General features: G+C 37.2%; 1 protein-coding gene across 1 annotated transcript in view; it reads right to left on the reverse strand.

Moving 5' to 3' along the window:
- Window positions 1-19,313, reverse strand: part of gabbr2 (gamma-aminobutyric acid (GABA) B receptor, 2) — a 292,021-nt gene that overhangs the window by 205,486 nt on the left and 67,222 nt on the right. Inside the window, exon 2 of the mRNA XM_047384121.1 lies at window positions 8,158-8,295. Within this exon, the coding sequence (XP_047240077.1) occupies window positions 8,158-8,295 (138 nt within the window). The remainder of the gene's footprint in view (window positions 1-8,157; window positions 8,296-19,313) is intronic.

The following is a 19,313-nucleotide window of genomic DNA, read 5'->3' on the forward strand; positions in this document are numbered from 1 at the left end:
GCAGCTGTGGAAGTGGTCCGCACCTTCAGCTACCTAGGTGTGCACATATCCAATGATCTCACCTGGAGTGCCAACACTTCCTGTCTGGTCAGGAAGGCTCTACTTCCTCGGGAAACTGAGGAATGCTGGACTTGGGAGCTCAGTCCTGAGAAACTTCTACCACTGTGAGGTGGAGAGCGTCCTCTGCACCTGCATCACCATATGGCACAGCAGTGGCACTGCTGCTGAGAGGAAGGCAGAGGGTGGTAAAGCCTGCACAGAGTACCAGTGGGGAGCAGTCTTCCCACCTCCTCAGACCCCTACCCATCACGATGCAAGGGTGGGTCCTTCATAATCCCCATTATGAAGGACTCCAAATCCCCATTATGAAGGACTCCACCCATCCCGCACACAGACTATTCCAGCCCCTCCCCTCAGGCAGGTGGCTGAGGAGCATTCAGAACAAGACCACCAGGCTCAGAAACAGCTTCTTCCCTGAAGCTGTCAGACTGCTGAATTTGAACCGCACTCTGTAGACTCTCTCACTACACACTGACCTGCACTAAACACTTCAACCAACAAAGGTGCAATATTTCACTCACTTATAGGTGCAATATTAAGGGCTACCTCATGCTTTACATGTTTATTTAGTACTTTGCAAAGTTAATTTTAGCTTCACTGTTCAACTGTGTATATTTTTTTTTTGTTTTGTTCTTTGCTGCATATATTTTTACTGATTGCTATTTAGTGTTAGATTTAGCTTTGTTTGTTATACTTACTTTTATTTTTACTTAAGTATTAGGCTTCTTAACCAGGACCTGGGTCAGAATTTTGTACCTTAATTTGTAACAGTGAGCTGGTATGACAATAAAAATCATTGAATCCTTATATGTCAACAGTTGTTTGTACACTTTTAAGATATACTGTATATTATGGTTTATACACATGTACACCGCACTATATATTAATAGTTAAATATGTAAATAACTTCCATTTCACAACATTCTACTTGAAAATATATATTTTTTTATTTTAGATTTTTGTTATATGAACTACTACCTTTAGTAACTTTAGACTATAATATTATGTGATGTGTTAAAAGTTATTGATATTAATATGAAATACATTAGCATTAATTACACACTTAAATGAAAATGTTGTCACCATGTAAAGAAAAGAACTGCAATGTGTTACAGTAATAAACCATTCTGGAAAATAAATAAATGAATAACTAGAAAATAACACAATGATGGAAATCAACCTTGAATTTAAAAATATTTTTATAAGGGTGTGGCCAGCATGGCGTAGCGGTAGAGCGTGTGACCCATATACGGAGGCCTCAGTCCTAAACAGAGATGTCCCAGGTTAAAGTCCTGACCCTGGAGACTTATGCTGCAAGTATTTCCCCAATCTCCAACCCACTTCCTATCTGTCTACTTTGGAAAAATAAAAGCAACAAGTGCTGCTGAAAAAAATTAACTGTAAGAAAAATATGTGACAGTAAAAAATATTTCAGAAAAAACCTGAGTTCACATTTATATTATCATTATTATTATTTGAGTTTATGAATTTAGAATACGTAAGGTAATTTTATTTTAACTAAACATTATCTGTTAACCCTGTGTGTGATACCAATCTTCGATTCTCTTCAGAATAATTGGTAACAAAGAACATTAAATATTAAGTATGAATTATAATACATTCTAAAACCCCAATTTCATGGGTTGCTGAATGTAGCAATCCTGCTTCTGCCTGATGTTTGTGCCCAGGTTAACAGATCTTTTTGGATGACAGTGCTTTCAGAGACTAATCAGACATAATAAAACTCCTTTACAAGGAGGGGAACATGATTTTCCTTAATTGGATCAATGGCTTAAAGTCTCAACATGATGGATAAAATGTCTTCTTGTGGAACAAACATGGCTTGCTTATGTACAAGGGCCTAATTATGCCATTATTCCTTGCTGTTTTTGTCTGTATTATTGATAATTAATGATATCATAACTAATAAGATGACATTGCCATCTAGAAATGACTTTACCTGCTAATTATGCTACTTGTATTGTACTACACTGGCTTTCTAAAACCTGCATTTCTAAAATATAACAACTGTATTTGCATTTAGAGTTGAATTCACGCTATCATAAGGATATGCTGTGTGAGATTATTTTAGTTGAGCCTTTAAAGTTGACTTCGTCAGGCACCACCACTGACTGAAACTATTTTTATGATTGAATGATTAAGCAGCTTCTTCTTTTCTTCTTTATTTTGATGGTTGTTCCCATCTATCTGCCCTGTAGATAGCATCTGCCAGCTCCCTGTTTTGATGTGAAAATGATGAGCCTATTAAGCCTGGCTCATAAAGTCACCATGGAGAATCGCTATTTTCTTCTAAACCCAGGTTTTTGTAAGGTATGCCAGGACAGGGTAAGGAGGGTCACAGAACTATCAGCTTTAAAACGTGATTCCATCTAACATAGTGGAAGAACAGTGGTTGTTTGGTCAAAACTTCCACTGATCTCACTTTCAACCTCATGGGTCAGACAGCCTATTCTTTGTCTTACACGAACCTTTTTTCTTTCTCTCCGTAAAACAAGGGCATTATTCAAGCTTGAAGTTTGTAAAGTACCTAGGCCATTGAAATTGGTCAACTTTGTGGTTGACAAATATTTTTGGCTTAGGTGAAAACATTAACCAATGGGAATAGTTATAAATAAGGACATGGAAAAATTTTAAATCTGCTTTGACTGAAATAAATTATCACTGAATGTAAATAAAACTAAGTTTATGTTATTTAGCAAGTGTGCAGGAAGTGTAAAGGTATGAGTAGAAACAGATGAGGTGAAAATTAAAGGGCTCCACAAAAACAAATTTCGTGGCGTTATTGTAGATGACAGGGTGAGTTGGAAACGTGACATCAAACATCCATCCATCCATTCATCCATTTTCTGTACTCGTTCTTCCGTACAGGGTCGCGGTGGAGCTGGTGCCTATCTCCAGCACACTACGGGCGAGAGGCAGGGTACACCCTGGACAGGTCACCAGTCCATCACAGCACATCAAACATATACAGTCCAAAGTTTCAAAAGGAACTGCAGTCATATACAAAGCAAAACAGTCCCAATTCACTACAAATACTTTACTGTTCACAGTACAATGGATACTGATAATCTTTGAATATTGTTGATTATTATTCATCATTCGCTAATTGAGATGGCAATGAGAGGCAAGGGAGCCTATGTATATGTATGATTATATATCATACATATGACATGGTGGATACATACATAGATACATACATATACAATTATAATAATATAATTATTTTTTAGCTAGGGAAAAGGGTGACAGCTTAAAAGCTATACTTCTTCTCGCTCCTTTTAAAACTTGTCACTTATTTTCTTCTTCTGTGTTTTAACTATCCCTGTACTAAAATGGTGTGCACAGATTTATGAATTAACTATAAATTTATTAAATGCATCAAATTCATGAAATGCAAAGAAGAGGAAGATGTCTGAAATTTACGCAATCAATAGGATTTCAACGGTAATATTATTTTAGCATCCCTTCTGACTTATAAAGAAGGGATGTGATTAAATACCCATCTTCACTTCTTCCGACTCCATTTTGAATATGTACTAAATTAATGATGATGGGGCAAGATTGTTGTGCCTTTTGTTCTATTTACTTTGCTTTTATTACAATAAAAATAGATCTAGTAAAAATAGTTCTAAGATGTTGTCTGTGGGATCTGCTGCAGCCACTCCCCCAGCTTCAGGGTCACACCCCAATTTCACCAATGGGACCAACTGGGACCACCGAGGCCTTGAGTCTCAAAAACTTTATAATTTCCTCTCTTAGTCCTTGGTACAGTATAGACCAAAGGTTTGGACACACCTTCTTATTCAAAGAGATTTCTTTATTTTCATTGACTATGAATATTGTAGCTTCACACTGAAGGCATCAAAACTATGAATTAACACATGTGGAATTATATACTGAACAAAAAAGTGTGAAACAACTGAAGATATGTCTTATATTCTAGGTTCTTCAATGTAGCCTCCTTTTGCTTTGATTACTGCTCCGCACACTCTTGGCATTCTGTTGATGAGCTTCAAGAGGTAGTCACCTGAAATGGTTTTCCAACAGTCTTGAAGGAGTTCCCAGAGATGCTTAGCACTTGTTGGCCCTTTTGCCTTCACTCTGCGGTCCAGCTCACCCCAAACCATCTCAATTGGGTTCAGGTCCGGTGACTGTGGAGGCCAGGTCATCTGGCGCAGCACCCCATCACTCTCCTTCTTGGTCAAATAGACCTTACACAGCCTGGAGGTGTGTTTGGGGTCATTGTCCTGTTGAAAAATAAATGATGGTCCAACTAAACGCAAACCGGATGGAATAGCATGCCGCTGCAAGATGCTGTGGTAGCCATGCTGGTTCAGTATGCCTTCAATTTTGAATAAATCCCCAACAGTGTCACCAGCAAAGCACCCCAACACCATCACACCTCCTTCTCCATGCTTCACGGTGGGAACCAGGCATGTAGAGTCCATCCGTTCACCTCTTCTGCGCCGCACAAAGACACGGTGGTTGAAACCAAAGATCTCAAACTTGGACTCATCAGACCAAAGCACAGATTTCCACTGGTCTAATGTCCATTCCTTGTGTTCTTTAGCCCAAACAAGTCTCTCCTGCTTGTTGCCTGTCCTCAGCAGTGGTTTCCTAGCAGCTATTTTACCATGAAGGCCTGATTCACACAGTCCCCTCTTAACAGTTGTTCTAGAGATGTGTCTGCTGCTAGAACTCTGTGTGGCATTGACCTGTTCTCTAATCTGAGCTGCTGTTAACCTGCGATTTCTGAGGCTGGTGACTCGGATTAACCTATCGTCCGCAGCAGAGGTGACTCTTGGTCATCCTTTCCTGGGGCGGTCCTCATGTGAGCCAGTTTCTCTGTAGCGCTTGATGGTTTTTGCGACTGCACTTGGGGACACTTTCAAAGTTTTCCCAATTGTTCAGACTGACTGACCTTCATTTCTTAAAGTAATGATGGCCACTCGTTTTTCTTTACTTAGCTGCTTTTTTCTTGCCATAATACAAATGTTAACAGTCTATTTAGTAGGACTATCAGCTGTGTACTATATCCACCTCCTGCACAACACAACTGATGGTCCCAACCCCATTTATAAGGCTTGAAATCCCACTTATTAAACCTGACCTGGCACACCTGTGAAGTGAAAACCATTTCAGGTGACTACCTCTTGAAGCTCATCAACAGAATGCCAAGAGTAATCAAAGCAAAAGGTGGCTTCTTTGAAGAACCTAGAATATAAGACATATTTTCAGTTGTTTCACATTTATCTGTTCAGTATATAATTCCACATGTGTTAATTCGTAGTTTTGATGCCTTCAGTGTGAAGCTACAATATTCATAGTCATGAAAATAAAGAAAACTATTTGAATGAGAAGGTGTGTCCAAACCTTTGGTCTGTACTGTATATCTCAAGGTTCGCGCATTCCTTCTTTTTGATGTTGCTGTTGATGTAAACCCCATTGTGCATTACTACTCTCTTTATCTACTACCCCAATGTCCATTTGGTTAGCCATTACCTGTTTTATCAGTCTAGATCTGAATGTCCAATCGAATCTTAGCCTTGTCATTCTCAACCACTCTTAGTGGTGTCTCCCTCTTTAACTGTGGGACTTTTAGCACATTCTCAGCACTGATGTTTCTGTACACTATTCCATCTACTTGGTTATGGCATTTCACGTATGCTTTACCTTCCACCATCCAGGTATTGCGGTATGTCTTGGACTGTTTCATGGGCATCTTTGCCCAGCATGCATCTTGGGTCCTGTCAGGTGTGGTACACCCTGGTCTCCATTGTTCTTGTGCTGATGGCCTGTTCATGTGCGGCCATGATTGATGCTTCTGTGCTATCCTTTGGTCTAGCCTTCACTAGCCATTAGTATGACTTCTCAATATCTGCCACTTCTTTAATCTGCTGGTGGTACAGGCCATGCAAAGGCTTGTCTGTTTATGGTAATTCATACTGGTCCTCTTCTTACACTCAGGGTTTCTGCTTCATTTATTTAGCAGTATGTTATTGGGGGCCTTCTTCCTGATGTACTCCAGGATCTTTGCGGTTTCATAGTGGATACTGTCTTATCTTTATATATTTTTATCTTGCCAGGAATTAGCATGCAACTTTAGATTCCCCAAATCACTTGGTGCAGTGGGCTGAGGCAGTCACACAATTTTGGGACAAGACTGGCCTCAATTTGTTGGTGTCAGTATTTGTATTGATAGCAAAGAAGATCTTACTGGGTAAAGTGCTCTGGAGAACAAATTGCCTCAAACACTGTGTTCTTTAAAGCAAATAACTGCTACTTCACCTCTCAGAGGTATCATTCCCAAACAAACTAATAAAAAGAGAGAAGACAGCAAACACACATACCAGACAGTTTAAGAACACGCCTAACCTAGTCATGACTTGAGCCTTCTGTGTAGACTGGTATTACCACTGATAAAAAAATACAGACATAAAAATACCTGACTTTTATCACCTTTTTTGTTGATATTTTCCCTCTTATGAGACCTGAACAGGATTGCGAGCATAGAGCAATAGAAAAGCAGCAAATTCATGGTAACTGCAAGGAGAAGAAATGTAATTCATTATGTGACATTCAGTTCAAAATGTAGCCTCTTCAATTACGCTCTCTCTTTCAAGCACAAGCTTCCTCCCTCCTTATCTACACCTGATAACCTTTGCAAGTTTTACAACAAATGAAATGTTTTATTTGGAAGGAGACAGTTCCCCTCTGTGATACATACAGAGCAGATTCAAAGGCGCAGTGAGCCATAACTCAAGGGGTCAAAAGTTTGCAAAACATGAGAATTAAAGGTTTTTAATTTGCCCAGTGTGCAATCCTGATGCTGCACTTAACTAATAGCAGCAAATGTAAATATCAAAAGCTGGTCTAAATGAATAGTAAAATATTGATGTAGATAATTAGCTCAACACATCTGAGTCCTTACACTTTTATTAGTTCATGCAAGTGCCAGAACACTCTCCAAGTCAGTTTTAAAATGTAAGCGCTATATAAAACAGCATTTAAAAGCTGTATGGAAGAATTATGCTTAAATGTCAAGCCAACATTTTAAATAACTGGTAAATGCAAAGAAGGCTGGAGTTTGCTTTTATCCAGCTCTATTGCGCAAACTCTAGGTTTGTGCAATCAGGTTTGGACAATAAAGCACTGTACCGGTTTTCTGATTCTCACTTCCTACAAAATGATCCACCATGTCATAAAGCTCAGATAATCTCAAACTACTTTCTCAAACATGACAATTAGTGCGATGTACTAGATTTCAATCCACTAGAGCACCTTTCAGATGTGACAGCATGAGAGATTTGCTTCATAGATGTGCAGCAGGCGTATCTGCAGCAACTGTGTGATGCTCTCATGTCAATATGGACCAAAATCTCAGAGGAATGTTTCTAACACCTTGTTGAATCTTTGCCTCAAAGAATGATGGCATTTCTATAGGCAAGGAAGTACAACCCAGTACTAAAGTGGTTAGTGCATATGATAATTTCTTATAATATCTAGGAAGCTAGTCCACACATATACACGACAAGCAGAATTTTTTTTTATCTCCTCTTTGAAAGGAGTTCTTTTAATCCCAATTTTTCTCAGAAACTTAGTTTGAGTGTTAAAGACAGGTACAAGCAAACAAACCAAAGGTTTTGTTCCTGTGAATTTCCTAAAGCAGCAATGAAGAAGGATGCAGACCTTTATTATGTAAAACTCAAAAAACAACAAGACTCTCGTTCTAATAGGTAGTGTCACAGAAGTGTATTATTAAACAAAATATTATATGACAGGATGTGCACACACACACACACACACGAGGACACAGAAACACACACACATAGTGTCTTGCTATCTTTACAGGGACCTTTCATTGTCTTACATTCATTGCTATAGCCTAACCCTGACCCTTACCCTTAATCTAACCCTTATCCACATAATCTATTTCCCCTTGTGTGGCCCAGGCAAAATGTCCACACAACGGTGAATGTCCACACTATGTTGGTGTCCCACACATGGTTAGACAGACATGTGCACACACACACACACACACATACATCAGTGATAACGTGTACAACTCTCCCCTACCTGAACCAGATTCCAGCCCTCCAAGGACTCTGCAATGATGGAAGTCACAGAAGGGCAAACACCTCCGAAGATCATCAGGTGTTTGGGACCATAGCATATGGCATCAAAGAAGGCCCTCAGCCCTTTGGCATTGTCACACTGCAGACACCGACAGATATAGTGGGGGTGGGGGGTGTTAGAGGAACACAAGGAAGAAAAAAAAGGAAAATTTTAATTAGAGTTTCTGATAACATCAGCATTCAAACTACCTTAATAAATCAGACCAGCTTTGACCAAAAGCTGTGAGCATCGCCACAAGCATCAGGACAAAATACACAAATCACATCAAAATGCTGCAGTGAAGGCGTGATGTATGTCTGTGCAAGAGGACTTAACTTTTTATCACACATGTTACTGAATGAGGAAAACTGGAAAAGGGACACATTAAACCAACAAAGGTTTACTTGCTTTGTTTTATGGTTTTGCTATAGAAATTTGGGTGTTTGACCATGGGTTTCAAGTTTCAGGCAACAGAGCTATGTTTTTGTGCAATTGTTGGTTGAATAGAGAAGAAATCCTAGCAAGGTTGTACATATAAAATAAAACTGAGCAGACAGACTAACAATTTATAGAGGTTCATGACAATGCATAGCTTTATTGGTGGGAAGGACCCTTAAATGTTTGAGTGAAACAAACTAAGATACCAAAAGAAAGATGCAAAATGAAGAAAAGTTTCACTGTCAATTTTGATTTTAGAAATTTTCAAATAATGTTCCCAATGGCGATTGTTTTAAATACAGAAAAGTTGTTTGACACAAAAGGGCCAACTTGTATTAAGTTCATATATAAAACATTGTGTCTTTATTATAAGAATCAATGTAAGTCTATGTATAGATGATGATAAAGAAAATCTGCTGCTCAAAGAATACATTCTTAAATCTTCAAGTAGTCTGTTACGGTTCTCCTTAATCCAAAAAGTGAATTCATCACTCAGTGGTCCTGAGGCTTCATACAACTCTAAAATCAGGAGTATTATAAGTGGCAGTAAAAGCTTACAACTGGATTTTAATAAAGTGGTGAATCTCACAAGCATTGGTTGCTTGAAGAGACACTGAAGACTCTAGAAAATAGAGAAGGAGATTTAAAAACTGTTATCCATAGATGGAATGAGAGAGGAGAAATGTAAACAGAGTCAACAGTAAGGTGTTATATTGGTTGGTTTTCCTCACAAAAATGGCAGGGGACATCAAATGTCTGCAAGAGAAGACTAGACAGTAAACCTTCTAACCGTAACCCTACAATGCAAAAATGTCATAAAAGCGTAAAAGGAAACTTAAAGACATTTTTATTTGATTTAGATTTTTTTTTTAATGTCTGGTGAAATATTGATATACTAGTGGTAAAATAACGAGATATTCAGACATGTACGCTGTGCTGATGGATGGACTGTTGTACAAGTGCTTGTTTTGCCATATATCAAAGACAAATTTCCAACAAAAAAGGTGATGGACAACAAAGTTATTTTATCTCATCTTATGGAAACACGTATTTTAATCTAAATGGTTGTTAAAGTACTAAACTATACAGACACTGTAAGGGAAGACACTTTGTGAAATTCATCACAGAACAAGTTCAATTTGTTGCCAAAAGAAAAATGTCAGTTGTGCTGCAAGAGTTGTATTTCCAGTCAGAACCACTACACACAGGACCATCGGGACAGAGGCATTTGTAACACAGAAGATGCAAACCTTAATAATAACTGTTGTTGTGTCCTGTACTTATATTAAACTGGAGTTCTTTCCAGATAGCTCAGTTAAGATGGCACATGATTAAAACAAAATAGGTGGTAGGTTAATTAGTCAACGTTGGCTAAGAAAGGCCTACGTTAGAATTTTAATAAATGTCTTCAATTCAATTCAGTTTTATTTATATAGCGCCAATTCACAACACCTGTTGTCTCAAGGCACTTCACAACAGTCAGGTACATACACTCCAAATAATCCTAACAATTGAACAGTGCAGTCGGAGTTAGCTTTTTATTCAAATTGGATAAAAGGTTTTTCTATCTAAGGAAATCCAGCAGATTGCATCCAGTCAGTGACTTGCAGCATTCCCTCCTCCCGGATTAGCATGTAGAGACAGTGGACAGTCACTGGCGTTGACTTTGCAGCAATCCCTCATACTGAGCATGCATGTAGCGACAGTGGAGAGGAAAAACTCCCTTTTAACAGGAATAAACCTCCAGCAGAACCAGGCTCAGTGTGAGCGGCCATCTGCCACGACCGACTGGGGGTTTGAGGGAACAGAGCAGAGACACAAAGAGAACAAAGAAGCACTGATCCAGGAGTACTTTCTATGGGAAGGAAAAGTAAATGTTAATGGATGTAGCTCCTTTAGTCGTTTCACCTAGAGAGAAAGAAAAGATAAACTATGAGCCAGTTTTCAAGGTTAGAATCTGAAAGAGAGCACATATAATTAGTTACAGTAAAAGCTCAGTCAATTTCCATGTCTAGGAGAGAGAAAGGGTTAAACACTAAAAGACAGGGCTATGTGGATCATCGGTAGAGGGTGAGCATTAAGTTGTTGCCAGCAGAAGCTCGGATGATTCCCCTTTCCAGAAAGGTGTCACAGGTAGACACACAGCCAGGCCAGGTGTAGCTTCTAGGAAGAGAAAAGAGAGAACAAGGTTAGAAGCTGAAATAACAGCAAACAATGCAGAATTGGAGAGTAGTGTGAGAATGTAGCGAAGAGGGTGAAAGTGGTCATTATGTCCTCCAGCAGCCTAAGCCTATAGCAGCATAACTACACAGATAGTTTCAGTTCAGATTATTTAGTTAAACGGCGCTTATTTACAACAATGTCGTCTCAAGGAACCCCACAAAGGGTCCCACTGATGGACATTGTTATACTAAAAACCACAATGATCTCAAAAAAACATTCATTTTTAAACCAAATATCTATCAAATTAAGCCTAGATGTGTATGAACCATTTACACATTGTGTAAATGAATTTTAAAAAGATTCTCTTTGCATTATCTTCTATTTTTAGATTGACTATGAGAGAAGTAAATAAGCATAACAAAATAAGCATATTCACTTGACAACAGAACTTGGAGTTCAGTTGTCAAAAGAGTTTAACCCAAAAAACTCCACTACATTAAAAAATCCTGCATCTGTCTGTCTTCTGCACAACTTCAGTGTTAAACTGTGATGGAAAGTAGCTAAAAATGTGTGTCCTACCGAAACATGGAACACATCTTAGTGGCGATATAAGGTACAATCAGGATAGCAAAACCACAAAAAACAAACACTACACTACATAGACTACGCTATCGACATAACATAATTTTTCATTGCCAAAATGACTGAATCCTTTAAATCTTTATGTTAAAAAAGTCAATCTTTAGAATGTTACCAGAGCAAGTCGTTCATTTGGTTTAAGCTAACTTACAGCTGTGCCTAGTTTTTGTTATGTTTTTTACCAGTCTTTTATTTCTGGGAGACATCCAGATAACTCTGCTAGTTGCATAAAGATGTATCAGATTTGTGGGTAGTTTTTTTAATGCGGCCTAGAGCAGATTTACATTGAGATAAATATATATGTCCTAACTTCATCCTGTTAGCAGTATTTTATATCATCTAAATGTGATCAGATCACCCTGCATGGAAGTTAATGCCAAGACGTAATGTGCCCTGATGGTTTGTCATCCCCATGGATCAAAATAATCATCAATATAGTTATGCCTTAAAACAGTGTTTCTTAGGTGAAAAGAATAGCAGAAGAATAATGCAAAGCTAATTTTATGTAAATCATCCTAATTTTAGTGGACTCTATGTTCAGTCATCCAGCTGTTCGCTAATTTTTATTTTTATTTTGTTGTTTTTTTTTACATGAATCTGGTTTTAAATTCGCTGGTGCTTGCACTACGGCTAAGAGGGTGTGACATAAGCATACTATGATCCATTTGGTCCCTATAATCCAAAAAAAGTCCGTATGTTGTTAAATTTCAGAATCCTGTAATAAACTGTAAACACAGCCAACTCACTGATGAACAATGTTGTGCATAAAAGACACTCTGACATTTAAATACCATTTATGTTTCTGCATATACCAAGACTTGCTTTAAGCACTTCTGCATGTGTGTTTCTGGGCTAGCTAAAACACAATGTAAAACAACCTAGCTCACAGGCTTTAAATTCAATCTTTTCCTCTGTTTCAGCTCTACCGAATTCAGCCATTTCATGTTACTATGGCAACCAGAGAAAGGAGTGTGTGAGGGGAGAAAAATCAGAAGAGAAATGTTAAAAGATTGAGTAGTTACTACTGATTGCAACATAATTGTTTGCTAACTGTTACTGCTGTGATTCTAAGACATCCACAGTTTACCATGATATACCAATCAGCATGAAACACTTCCCTGCTCACTTATTTTTATTGACCACCTAATTCAGGATGTAATCATAATTGAATGACAGGTGGTGTAGAAATTTTTACCTTGATAGCTAACAACCATAACTGGATGAAAACACTAAACAACAGTGGCACTTCCTGTTGAAGATTTAAAAAACAACAATTGTTGTGACATAAAAACAGCGCACGCTTTTGTCTTATTGGTATATTTAAATTTTGAAGTATTTTGTAAAATCTTGAAAGGTAATTTTATAGACCTCTTTTTTTTTCTTCTATTAATAAAGTTATCAAGTGTGGAATGAGAGCAGCTTTGTAATATGTGAGCAAACAAATGTCGATAAAAAGTTGGAGACAATTCAAATTAATATTGCATCAATCACCATTTTTTTTTCTGGAGGAAAAGATCTGTTCGGAAATAACTTAAAATTACCCTTTCAAAAGATTCTACAACTTGAACTTTGGATCATTGCAGCTCCCCCAAAGTTACAGTGGGCTTCTTTTCTGATTAATTCTCTCCTTGCCTGGCCCATCAGTTTAAGCGGATGGCTGTGTCCTGGTTTGTGGTTGTGTCATACCCTTTAAACTTTCACATGATGAATCCTCTGTGAGATGTTCCAAACTTGGCATGTTGTTTTATAACTTAACCCTGTTTTAAAGTTCTCCTCAGCTTTATCCCTGACCTGTCTGGTGTCCTTGGTCTTCACGATATCACTTCACTAACCTTCTATAAGAAACATTGGAGAGCTTCACAAAACAGTTGCATTTATACTAATATTAAATTACGCAAATTACACAGAAATGGACTCTGCTTGGCTACACAGGATCGTATTTAGGGGTGTTGAATTAAATGAATATAAACACATGCCACACTTTTCAGATTTTAATTTTAATTTCTAAAAAACAACTCTGTGTATGTTTATTGCCTAAAGTCCTAAAAAAACACAATGAAATTTGCAGTTAACAGAATGTGCCTCTTAAGCCCACTAGGCCACGCCCCTTTTTGGCATTCTATAAAACTAGGTAAAACCCCACCAATTTTTTTTTTTCTTAAATATATCGCAAGAGGAGGCTTTAATCTTAACAAACAATTCCCCAAATGAGTTTTGCACAAATATCTTTTAGTTTAACAGCAACTTAAACAAAGGCGATAACATTTTAAGGCACCACAGACTTTGCTGACTCTGTACACAAAATGGTACAAAAACCACCTTTCTCTTTGTAACACCCCCACATGTTTCATATCATAACAAACTAGAGACACTCACCTTTCTAATAAGGCATAACTTGTCTTTCTAGTACCTTCTTTGGTGATGTAATTTGCTTGCACATTACAGTCTGCTGGTTGCTGTCCGCAAGCTACTAGCTTGCACGCTACTCTGTTAGCTTCCATTTATGTTTGCAACTGTACATTTTGATGATACACAGAGTAAATGTCAAAACCAGAGGATGTGTCATATGCAGAAGGACTCCTACAATGGGAATCAGCAATTTTCCTTGACGAGATTCCCTTTTATTTCCTTTTTATGAGATAAAAAACACATTTGGGAAAGTTTATGCCTGGCACAATGCTCTCTAAAACATTTATGGAACATATATGTTTCATCTTATTGAGTCCAAATTTGCTGCAGTTATAGTGAAGACGTGGATGAATGCAACCTGGTGGTTCTCCTAGGAATTCCTAAGGATTTCCATAGTGTTTTGCAATGTTCAATTAGAAAAAACTTTTGGCAACACTCAAAAGTTTTTATTTTTGCTTTGTTTAATCACAAACAAATCAGACATAGTAACAGTCACAATAGTGGTTCCCCTGGAAAAATATTATTTTAAAGTTTGCAATAAAGTTTGCAAGTAAGTCCTATAACTGTGGAGCTATACTTGATTTATTTAAGGTATATAATTTCAGGTGGAAATTGCTCTAAACCCCTTAGTTCTTAATAGATTAAAGGATATCAAACCTTTTCCATTATTGAAGGATCATTAATTTGGATTTGGAACTTCCACAACAATTTATTGAGTTTAGTAGAAGGTTTCATGCCTGCTTGGCAAAGACAAGGTAAAATCTTTAGGTTGAAAATCATGGTCTTTAGTTAAAATCTAAAACATAGTAAACGTTATATCTTGCAAGACAAATTCTGAGTTTTGTTAGTATTATATTCACATCTTCACTTACAGATTGATGGTCTAGTTTTTAATTTTGAACTTTTGTGAAGTGAATGCATTGTTTAATAACGATACATGTAAAGAGATGCTTTCCCCTTCTGAATTCCAGTAGAGCAAATCATACAGTAGTGCTGGACAAAAATAGACTTGATTGCAGATCTGCCTCAGGTGAAATGAGAGAGAGAAGATGTGATTAGACACAGTGGGTAGTCCTTATCGTGGCCACACAGCTGAATGAAACAGTAGGCTATTAAAGAAGATATCCCATTAGCACATGCTTATTCTTCATTTTTCTTCAGCTGGCTGGAAAGAGGTGGGTTGGTATTGAAGGATTGTGACTCAATTGGTTACCATGTAACAAAGAAGAAGTGTGGGCAGCTAAACTTGTCAAAGTGAACACAATAAGGCTCAGTAATGTAGGTTTAAGCCAATTTATTTACTGGGTAACAATGGGATGTAGGTGGGAATTTTTATGCTATTATTTTAATATCCAGTGGCCAACTTAACAATAAATTTAATGAATATGTGAAATGTAGTAAAGAACAACATAAAAATACGTAAAATAATGTCCTAGTAATAATGTCAAACCATTCAAAGAAGCAATGGCTTTCTTAAGGACTTGCTTTACAACATACTGTGTTCATTTGTTCCAATTTCTTTTATTCATCCCCCTCTAAATTTGGGCAGCAAACTTGCACACAAGAACACAATCTGTTGTGACTGCTCATAAAGCCTTGACCGCTGTGTTGTCATGCCAACGGTGTGACTATTCACACTTTGAGCAGCAGATGAGCCAGGATGCCGCGGCAGGCCCGTTGCAGCAATTGCTATATTTATTCTCTCATTAGGTAGCATAATCATTCCAACCCTGATCAATAGTTATTCAGCTAAAGAGATGCTGTAAAGGTTTGAATAGAGAGAATTTGCCAGGGAACATGGATAAAGAGGAGTGGAGACGCTCAAAGTAAGGGCAAGAGAAGGAGAAAGGAAACATGCAGGGAAAGGAAAAGGAGAAAGACACGACTACGGACATATAAAACCACAATTATCAACCTGCACTCCGCTATAAATTAATAACAAAAATGTTCAGAGAGTAACCAGATGTACTGCACATTTGCTAAAGATAATGAGATACTTAAGCTATAATTGAAACTCAAATATACTGTAGATATTAAAGTGACACTTGTTTTTTGAAGTGGGGTTCCTTGGGACAGTCATGAGCCATCAGTATCTGACCTGCACTATACAGCTCTCTAAACTACCTCATTAGTTCTCATTGGAAACGTGACTTAAAAACAACTCAGAGCAAAGCCAAGAAAAAGGAATATTTTGCCATCTTGAAATAACTTACGTCTGAAAGTTCATGGAGGTTATTGTGAATGCTATTTTTGAAACCGTAAAACTAACTTTTATTTTAACAATAATGTTTCATGTGGATTACAACAGAATGTGTTAGTTATGTTATTATTAGATGAAGAACATCACATTAAAAACAAGAAATATAATAAAACAGTAATAAAAAATAAGCATCAAATTAAAAGAAACTAAAATGCAAATGTAAAACAAAAGAGCTCAGGTATGGTGAAAATCAATTGATATAATTATATTTGACGTTTATGTTAATGCTATAACAAATGGTATTGTTTTCAGACCTGAATTAAGGGGCGACATGCACAATTATTGTTTTAATGGAGTATGTTCCAGATCTGAGATCTGGTTTTGGGAACACTAATTAAGCAGGTCTCTGATGACCTAAGAAGTCTACATGAGTCATACAACATAAGAAGCCTTATAGACCAGTGACATTATTTTAATGTTAATCCTTTTATAAACATGATGCCAATGCAGTGACATAAGTGATAGAAAGTATTTGAATTAAACTGCAGGAAATTTTCAATATTGGAACTAGCTCCACCCTGATGTTAGATTGAATGGAATCCACTCCAAGTGTTTTGTAAAGTTATCCTGAAGAAAATATACTGACTGCTCATTACTTTCCAAAAGAACCTAATTAAATGAAATTTGAATCATCTTTTGCATTTGCTCCATTTGAAATATTTAGATTGTTAATGATAACACAAGAAGCATTCCTTTTACTGTTGACACGTTCGAAGATGTGTAATTTGTGAATTGTACAAACATTTCATTTCCCTAAAAAATGCAGAACAAAAAGCTGAGCAAAAAATGCCACTGTACAACAAAACACCACTTAACACCAAAGCAAAGCATCAAGAAATCCAGCAGCACTTTATTTCTATCCCTCCCCCAATCTGAAATGTAATTCCTGCCATTTGGAGGCCATTTGGAGCAAATCGATGGGGTTAACGCCCGTAGTAATCTATTTGACTGGCTTGTGAGATGGCAAAGGAAAGGGTATGTGGTTATGCTGAGGGGAGTGATGGTAGATGAACCTGAAAATGGAAGCTCAAGTGAGGTGTATAACACTGTAATGTTGATCCATAACCTGAGAAATGAACTTCAAGTGACCAAATATTCATAGTCAAAAATAGAAACTTGTTATTTTTATCTTTATTTTTCCTGAAAGATCTTGTGCCCAGTCAGATACTCCTTAATTATTGATCCTACAGTTTATTTGCAGCGACCTTTACAAAAAACTACTGAGATAAAAAACGAATTGATCATTATATGATAACAACAGCCTTTTGTTCTTCTGCTAATGATAAATCACACTAAGCTGAAAGAAATTGAAAAAGAAAATTATAAGCTTCCTTGGAATGCAGTCACAAAAAAAAACTAAGTTTCCCTGTTGTACATGATAAATTGCTTGTATTAAATATGTTTACTTTCACATCTTATAAAAAGCATAAGTTTAGAGGTCTGCATGCATCATTGCTTCTATTTGTGAGGTCGTTTTTCTTCTGAAATAACTACAAAAGTACAGGGTGAAAACACATTAAAAAATCAGTCTTTCCTGCTTATACATTGCATTGCAAAAGTACTCACATTTTTATATTTTGTGACGTGACAGCCACAGTGTATTTTATTGGGATTTTTTATGATAGACCAGTGCAAAGCAGTGCATAATGGCTACATGGTTTAGTAAATGTTGTGCAAATAAAAAATAAGGTGCCATGCATTTCTATCCAGCCTCCTTTGATCTGATATTCCTCAATAAAATCCAGTTCAACCAGCTGCCTTTCAAAGTCACCTGATTAGTAAATTGAGTCCGCTTGTGTGTATTTTATTCTTAGTAAATGCAGCAATTCCATAAAGACCTTAGCTGTTTGTTAGAGAACATTAAACAACACACAGTATCGTGAAGACCAAGCAAAACAGCAGACAGGATAATGTGGAGAAGTTTGAAGCAGTGTAGGTTATAAAATAACTTTCCAAGCTATAGAACAACTATGGCAGCAAGCTGCAAACCAAACAAGACATGGTCGTTTAAAAAGGGTGGCTGTGGAAGGAGAACATTAATCTTAGCAACCAAGCAGACAATGGTAACTCCAGAGGAGCGGCAGAGATCCACGGCTCAGGTAGGAGAACATATTGGCAGGACAACCATGAGTCATGAACTCAATAAATATGGTCTCCTTGGAAGAATGGTAGGAATAAAGCCATTGGTTAAACAAAGTGTTAATAACTCCCCTTTAGAATTTGCTAAAAGCCATGCAAATGACGCAACTAATTTGAATAAAGGTGATGTTGTCAGAAGAGACCAAAATTAAACTTTTCAGCCTACATCCAAAGGTTTGTATGTAGCAGAAAATCTACAGTGCAAGTCACCCTGGACACACCATCCCTGAACACACAGTGAAACATGGTGGTGTCAGCATCATGCTGTGTGGACATCTTCCTTCTGCAGGGACAAGGAAGCTGGCTAAACTCGATGGAAGATGGATGAAGCTAAATACAAGGTAATGCTGGAAGAAAATATTTTAGAGAGTGTGAAAGACAAGAGTCTGTGGCCGAGGTTCACGTTCTAGCAGATAACATCAAGTCAGCAGCTACAATAAGAAGGTTTAGAAAAAAACATATTTATTATCTAATTATATCATGCACCACATTTTTCAGATTTTGTTGTTGTCAAATAATGTGAAAACTGAATATCCTTTTCATTTCACTTTACAGTTAATAATTTATGGGACTTTGTGGAAGTGACGAAATGAGAAATCTTCAAGTAGTGTGAATACTTTAGGAAGGCACTGTATAAATGTGTGTTGTTTTCAGTCAACATTTCTTAACAAGAATAGAACAGAAAACATTTTTCTAAAAAAGATACACAATAAATAAATTGCAGTATACAAATATTTTACAATTATGACAGCAGAATATAAAAAATTTTTGTTTTTTTCTCATTACCTCAATACGGTGCTCAAAAACTGAGAACTAGGTTATATTAACCCAAAAGAACCCTGTCAACTTGGTAACCACATTTAGCTGGCAATGGTATGAAACAATATAATGTCTGTTTTTCGGACTCATATCCTCCAATCTAACAAAATTACATGCAAGATTATTCACCTGAGACCACCAAAGTCTCAATATGAGTTCTGTAGGTGGGCATGTGCATTTTCATGTACGTGATATTGTGATAAAAAATGACGGCTCATCAGAGTACCAGCAGCAGCTAACCATGATGAAA

The sequence above is a fragment of the Girardinichthys multiradiatus genome, chromosome 13 (assembly GCF_021462225.1).
Source record: "Girardinichthys multiradiatus isolate DD_20200921_A chromosome 13, DD_fGirMul_XY1, whole genome shotgun sequence".
Taxonomy (NCBI): domain Eukaryota; kingdom Metazoa; phylum Chordata; class Actinopteri; order Cyprinodontiformes; family Goodeidae; genus Girardinichthys; species Girardinichthys multiradiatus.